Source organism: Ananas comosus, unplaced genomic scaffold (genome assembly GCF_001540865.1).
Source record: "Ananas comosus cultivar F153 unplaced genomic scaffold, ASM154086v1, whole genome shotgun sequence".
In the NCBI taxonomy this organism is placed as follows: domain Eukaryota; kingdom Viridiplantae; phylum Streptophyta; class Magnoliopsida; order Poales; family Bromeliaceae; genus Ananas; species Ananas comosus.
In genome coordinates, this window is record NW_017890566.1 from 36,336 (window position 1) to 43,933 (window position 7,598).

The following is a 7,598-nucleotide window of genomic DNA, read 5'->3' on the forward strand; positions in this document are numbered from 1 at the left end:
ATCTATTTTCTAGATATTTCAGATACGGTAGGTCAAGTCTGGCGGAGTTGATCGTCGATTCGAAAATTTCGTCATTGAAAACGGTTTAAAACTACGAAAACCTTCATACTGCTAAGAGCACAGCAGCTCTGCTCTGTATATAATTAAGAAGCCAAGTTTTGGAAGAATTATAGAAACTTGCATGTAAATATAAATTATACAAGGGTATGTGCATAAGTATACGGAATTTTCTATTTAGATTTTTACCCAATTAAAGTGCTTCATTTGCACGTCGCCATTGGGAGCGACATGCACGGAAATTAAGGACATTATTTTTAATTTGGAGGCAAAACGAGGACATATTAATTAATGCATCACCTGTTACATGTGACCCCAACAAAAAACCCCCCAAAAAAAATAAATAACAAAAGTGTTTATCATATTAGTAAACATATGACTAAAAGAAACCAATGTGCTAGATCCATATAGGCTAACAAAAAAGTGTACACTTTTGGAGAACACAAAAGTATGATTTTAGGATCATTAGTAATTAAAATGTGAAACTAAATCATTTCAATTGACCAACTTTTTACTCCACAATAGTATTTGCTCTTTAACAATGCAAAAGAATGTAGAATCGGAGATTATTGATTATCTTTTTTTGAACTGTTACTATTCATGTGTGTTTTTGATGTGCTTACTGTTGAACAAATAAAGTCTGAACACTTGTGTGATGGCTGATAAACTTTGGAAACTCTGCAGCTTTAAACGGGGAGTAGTAGAGAGAAAGGAGTCAGCAATTATAGTCGCCATTTGGTGGGCCATTTGGTTAGAGCGAAATAAAAGAATTTTTTAGAGTAAAAAGTTCACTTTAAGATAGGTGTTGGTTGATTTACGTTCGCATAGAATTTTGTGATAGACTTATTGTGTTTAGTTTTTTTTTTCTTTTTTTTTTGTGTGGAAGCCCCGTTGCTTTCCGCAATTTGCTAAATTCTTAATGAATGGTAGTATGCTACCTTTCTCTCTCAAAACAAAGAGAAAACAATGCAAAAGAATGTAGATTTACTTTGAATTTTGATAGATTATATTTTCAACTGCTCATATCACAATTGGTACCGTTAAAGTCGAATTGGATAATTTTATTCTAAATTTCTTTAGGATAAATTACACTTTTGGTCCTCAAACAATGAAAAGTATGACACATTGATTCTCAAACTTTAATTTATTATAATTTTTAATTTGAACTTTAAAATTATTGTAATAAAGTATTACAACTTAATTTAATCTATTAAATATTGATGTATCGCTGGAGTGAAAGTAATATAATATCTTAATTACAGTGTCATCAACCACAACTCTGCAATATCACTTTCACATTAGCAATAATATTTAGTCAACTAAATCGCTTGTGGGATTTGATTGTATCAATTTATGAAATGCAAAAGAAAAATTACATCAAATTAAAGTTTGACACCCACCTTATAGTTTGAGGACCAAAAGATCGTTTAATCTTCGATATTCACTGCTTTTTGTAAGCTTGTCCTAATTTAATCACTAAATAGAAAATTTTTCTCGTAAATATTTTATATATTCTGAAGCGTATTTAACGGTGAAAATTATCGATTTGAATGCCTTTAATGTAAAGAATGGGACTATTGTACCATCATTTATGACCACCAACAGCAAACAATTAATGTATATCGACCCAGAAAGATGCCCCAAAGATTTTCCATGTTACTTTTGATTTTCCCCCTTTCTCCATTTTAATGTCAGCTCTTTCAATGCCTCAGATTAAAGGTTTTTCAAATGTTCTTCTCATCTTACTTATGATTTTGCTCTTTCTCTGGTGAAATATGTTCTCGGCAAGGATTGAAGCGTCGTGACGCAGGTCTGTACCAAAAATTTATTGGTATAGTACAGCACGAATGCAGGATGCGTATCATACCGTGCAGATATATATCGGTTATAAAAAATATCTTTATGTTTGTTAATTGAAAAAAAAAGACGATTTTGAGCCGTACCATTTGGCACAGAGAGTGTATCATGTTGATATCTTATTAATACGGTACATAAACGATTTACCATATTTAAAAAGCAGTGATTCAGTCATTGTACAAGTCTAATTTTATAAATAAATTTTTTCACAGACTATTTTTATAATTATAATATTTTAAGTTTATTAATAAAAAAAATTCGGGACTGTTCTTCTCCATTTTATATCCTACCTTTAATATATATATAGAAGGAGGCTACTATACTATCTATAGTATCTGTTATAGTGTCGTTTTTTATTTTGGGTGTTCAAATCAACAATATATATTGTTAAATATAATCTAATATATATGAAGTTCTTAGGAATAACATTTTAATTTTTTTTATATCGTTTAGTTAGTAAGTAAATCATGTTAAAATGAACGATAAAAATTAAACAATCTTTATAATTTGAGGATAGGACTTTTGGATTCAAGATCAAGGATGCTGATCTTGATCTAGATATTTTCTATCAAAATTTGAATAAATTTAGATTCTTCCACAAAACTAAGCTACAAACTCGCCACTGTAGTCATTGAAAATTGACAAATTTTAAAATAGTTTGATCAGAAAGTAAAATATGTCAAAAAATATAATATTTTATTTCTAAAAAATTCAAATATCCTACATCAAATTTTAACAGTGTTGATCGTTAATTTGAATATTTTAAGGTTAAAAATGAGATTATAGTACCAGAATTCTAATACTATAGATAATACAGGAGCCTAACTCTATGTTTGTGTGCTCGCCTCTTTGATTTCCTCTGTTTTTGTCATCTTATTAGTCTTTGTTTTGGATCATCTTTGGTTTCCTGCCTTCTAGAATAATACTATAAGCAAAAGGGAATGACATGAACAAGTGATGCAAATTTTCCATCTCATGTTCACATTAAAAAGATAATTAGCTTCCACAACCTCAACAAGCAATATTGGGCCCCTCTTTTGAAGATTCTCCCTTTTAATGGGAGCCAACTCATTGCCTTGATCTTTATTAGCATAAGTACTTTCCAAATCTATTTTTACTGACGGCGACGCGTGTTCTGCCGACCTTCCACAACTACGAGAAATTACTTGGATATGTAGGATGGAAGGAAGCCCCCTGTGAGACCACCTTATCTGCCGTTCAGATGATTTTGACATTCGTGCCATCTGCATTTTTATCTTGCAAAAGTTTTATCTGAAATTTTGTTTAAGACGAAAAAGAAAACAGAAGATAATGAACAACAATGGGGTGGGGGCAAATCCCAATATGAGACAGTTTTATCTGCCGTTCGTGCGACTTTGAAATTCGCACCATCCACGTGATGAGTGGTGGATTGGGCAGTCTCATATTCCGGAGAGGTCCACCAAAACCAGTTCGGACCACATGACCTCATACCGTCTAGCAAGGACCGATCTATAAGGCCCAACGAGGCCCAATAAGCCCATGAAAAAGCGTTTCTTTGGATGCATGAATATTTTATTTAGAATATTTTTTTATTTTTCAAAAAAATGTTTGTAATATTTTGATCAAATATTTGGAGTGGATACTATATTCATCTATGATACTTACTTGGAACAAGATATATAGACATGTAAAGCTAAATAATGCTTTAAGCATGAAATATTTTGATCATTAATATTTAATCTATTATAATTTATGATTCGACTTTTGTGAATTATAATAATTAAATTTATAATCCATTTTAGAAGAACAATTCTTGATTGAAAACGCGACAATTAGTAAAATATTACATCATATTTACGTTAGCGATATATTAATATTTAGTCTTTGTATATATGTGGAAAAAATTATAATAAATTTTAGACTAAATTATAGAAAACCTGCTTATAAATATTTGATTTTTTAAATTTTCTTTCCGACTTTGAAAAATCTATATTTTACCCTCTTAAAATTTCAGAAATGTTTTCAGGAGAATAAAACATTAATGGAGAGGTAAATTGATCAAACTATTCTTACTTCTTTTATAAAAAAAATATATTTTTAATATTTTGAAGGATACTTTCATTATAAATTATAGGAAATGGAAAGAATAGTGATCGAACTCTCACGGACGGGGATTAAAGACAACAACTGAAAATGTTGAGAGGTTAAAATATAAATTTTTAAAAATTAGAGAAAAAAACTAAAATAACATATATTTATAATTAAGCCTAAATTTTAATGTGAGGACCAAATATCTCGCGCAATGCAAACAATGTGAATCAAAAGTGTAATTTAACGCAAACAAAATATAAACAAATATACAAATAGCAGAATAAAACAAAAGGGCAATTGCTTATATATCCTTGAAAAGATCCTGAATTTCTGATTTACCCCTCTCAGAAGACTAACATTGAAAATATCTTTTTTTTACATTCCAATCTATTTCAAATATACCTCATAGAGTTAAATTATGTTAATAAACTGTTAGTAATAGCTATTATCTGTATGAAATTATTATTTTACCATTTCAAATATATCCTTCTAGCATGACCGACTTTTCTTATTTGACCTTAAGGCTTGGTTTAGGATTGCGGGGAGATTGCTTTACGTGCGGTGAGAAAGTACGTTGAAAAAATATCCTGTTTGTTTCCGTAAGTAGTAATATTACATTCCGCATATCGCGATGAGTAGGTTATGATATATTTTCTACGGTTCCATCGGAAAACGCAGAAATATATCCCTATATGCTTTTTCCTCAGTTCAATTTTATCTAATAGCGTTTGATAGGCCTCAATACCAAACTAAGCCTAAGTTAGGAGCACAAAATGTATTTTAATTTTTAATTTGTTTAAATATACCTTTCTACCATTACCAATATTTCTTATTTGTCCTTGACTTAAGGGCAAAAGGGGTATTTTAATTTTTTTTTAATTATAATATATATTTGACTCATGTTTAAGTTATGTTAACTTAACAATTAGTAACTGTCGGGGTATTATGAAATAATGAAGGAACATACTATGGGTATATTAGAAATAAAAAAAAATAAATGAGATATTTTTAAAGTTTTGAACGATATATAAGCAATTATTCCTTAAAAAAAAAAAAAAAAAAAAAAAAGAAAAAAAAAAAGAAAAGCGCATACTGAAGAAACAAAAAGACGCACGCTTGTTGAGTTCTAATTCCATTCGAGCCGCGATGGAGAAGAAACTCAGCCTCCTTCAAACGGTGGCGGCGGCGGGTGTCTTCTCCGCCGTCTCCTTCTGGTGAGCCCTCCCTCCCTCGCCTCTAGGGTTAGGGTTAGGGTTAGGGTTTCCCTTTTTCCTTTTTCCCTTTTTGTTTCTCCTCTAGGGTTTCGATTGTTAAATTATATACGATCGGGGAAACGCTCCCAGGTACGGGTTCATGTTCGGGAGAGAATCCGCGCGCAAGGAGCTCGGCGCGCTCATCGAGGAGCTCCGCCGCGGCAACGCGTCGTCCCCCGACGAAGCTCCTCATCGTAGCCCCTGAGCAGGTACGAGAGTGCCTGTTTGTGCCCTAGCTCTCCGCTCTTTACTCCTCTAAAGTATCTAGAATCTGAATTTCGTGCGTTTTCTACACTATTGACCTAATGATCAAAGCGTCATAAAAATTATAATTTTAAAGATCGTGGGGCGTTTACTCGACTAACGTCTAACGGTGTAAAAGAATCCAAATCAATCCAAATCAATTGAATTTTTGTTAAAAAATTATTAAACTACTTAAAACGAGATTCTATAATAAATTTTTAAAGGATATTTATTTTTAACTGTTTATTTTTGCCTTTACTTGATAAACAAGAGAATAATACCAAAAAAAGCATGAAATTTGATTTCAAAATATTTCAAATGATATACATTATGTTCAACAGTGTAGAGTGTTGATTTGAAAGCTCCATCATTGAAAATAAGTCGGTAGCAACGGAGCTCATTTATTACCGATAGTATTTTAGTCCAACTAAATATATTTATATATATACCCCTTGACTAGTTAGAAGGCACTATATTTTACTTAAAAAAGCTATTTTGCCGTTTTCCGCCTCGTTGCTGTCATAAAATTAGCAATAAAAAATATTTTGAAAGGAATCGAATTGATTTATTAATGAAAAGTAATAGAGCTTAATCTCCCCATCCTAATTGGTCGCCATTTCTAATTACGTTAAGGGCATAATAGTTATTATACGAAAATATGATGAGTTTTGACTAGTCCAGAAATATATTTGTAAATTTTTGACGTTTGTAAGGATATATAAAATAATTATATTTAGAGGGTAAGTATGCAATATCTCCACTTTGCGGGGATATTTATGCTATTATTAACCCTATTTCTTTTTTTTTAATGGAAATTGGAGTTTGTCTTTTTTTTAATTTCTATCACAAGTTTTTGGCAAATTTGTATGGAGACCCCCCCCAAATACTACTCTCTAAACCTTCACTCATGTTTCATTTTAGTCCTTGAACTTTTAAATTCAACATTTGGGATCCTAAACTTCCAACAATGTTTAATTTTAGTCCCTAAACTTCCAAATTTCATTCATTGTAGTCCTTGTCTTGGAGTAAAAGTTCTTACTTGTGCCTAATCTATCTGTACATTCGGACACTATAAATTCTGCTGATTGACCGTTCACCCAATTGATACCTTTTAACAGTCTAATTGATAAAAAATGTTACTCAATGGATGGTAGAGTTGAAATATGTGATGAAATAAAGGATTGATAAATGCATAGTATATAAATAGACAGATGCACTAAAATGAATCCCATTTTGAAATAGCCCCCTCAACTTAAAAGAAATCAAACATGATCCATCTTCTTTTTTATTTGGGCATGATAGAATCCAAAAGTTAGGAAAGAATGCAAAAGTTTAGAAAAGACTTTATATAGCATATAACCGTAATATCTATATGTTTCAAATTAACAAATTTCTTGAAGTGACATTATGCTCTTCTATCCATTAAGGTATTGTTTGGATGTCTGAACAAGTTATCCACTGAGAACTTATGTGATATGAGGATTTTCTTGTGTTATTGTAAACTACTAGGTCGGTGTTAGCTCCTTGGAAGGTCGTAGCATTCGTGATTGAATAATATACGAGGTGATTTATTTTGTTCCAAGAAAATGACTTGAAGGTTGAATATGGTATGCCTTTCTAGAGATTTAATCATACTGCCCGTCTATCAATTACCAAAAGTTTCTTCAATTTTAAGTAAATCAAAGGGATATGCTGAACAAGATATCCATGCATCCAAATAGGGCCTAAGTTGAGATGCCCTTTTTCAAAAGGAACCCTCATATGCCCCTTATTTTGCTTATAAGTTATTACGAAGGAAGTGTTTATGCGACAAGGTATGCATGTTTGCTGCTATATTCACCAAGTAATTGGTTCTGTAATTAAACTCTCATGTATATAAACTTGAAATAAAAAGGATTAAGAAGAAAAGCTCATAAAAAGAACTTCTCGTTCAGAATACCTCTCTCTCGCACACATGCGAGCATGCACACACACACAAATGAGAACCAAAAGAGAGAACTAGAGCTTGGTTGTTAGTGGTGGAATAAAAATATTTGAGGCAGTACTTGGTTTCCAACTGTTCATAGCAAATTAAAATTCGATTTTGCACGCTCGAACCATCTTTAGTAGTGCTCA

The 7,598-nt window shown here is 31.6% G+C and overlaps 1 protein-coding gene across 2 annotated transcripts; it reads left to right on the forward strand.

Annotated features, from left to right (window-relative positions):
• The first annotated feature begins 5,087 nt into the window (after positions 1–5,087).
• On the forward strand, positions 5,088–7,016 carry LOC109703887. 2 transcript variants are annotated; one of them, XM_020224615.1, is made up of 3 exons: positions 5,088–5,201; positions 5,331–5,449; positions 6,993–7,016. In XM_020224615.1, the coding sequence occupies exons 1-2, from the start codon at positions 5,134–5,136 to the stop codon at positions 5,443–5,445; spliced, it is 183 nt and encodes a 60-aa protein (XP_020080204.1). In that variant the 5' UTR covers positions 5,088–5,133; the 3' UTR covers positions 5,446–5,449; positions 6,993–7,016. The 2 variants fall into 2 exon arrangements, with proteins under 2 accessions (XP_020080204.1, XP_020080203.1); XM_020224614.1 differs by lacking the exon at positions 6,993–7,016 and having other exon boundaries at positions 5,331–5,591.
• Positions 7,017–7,598: the final 582 nt, after the last annotated feature.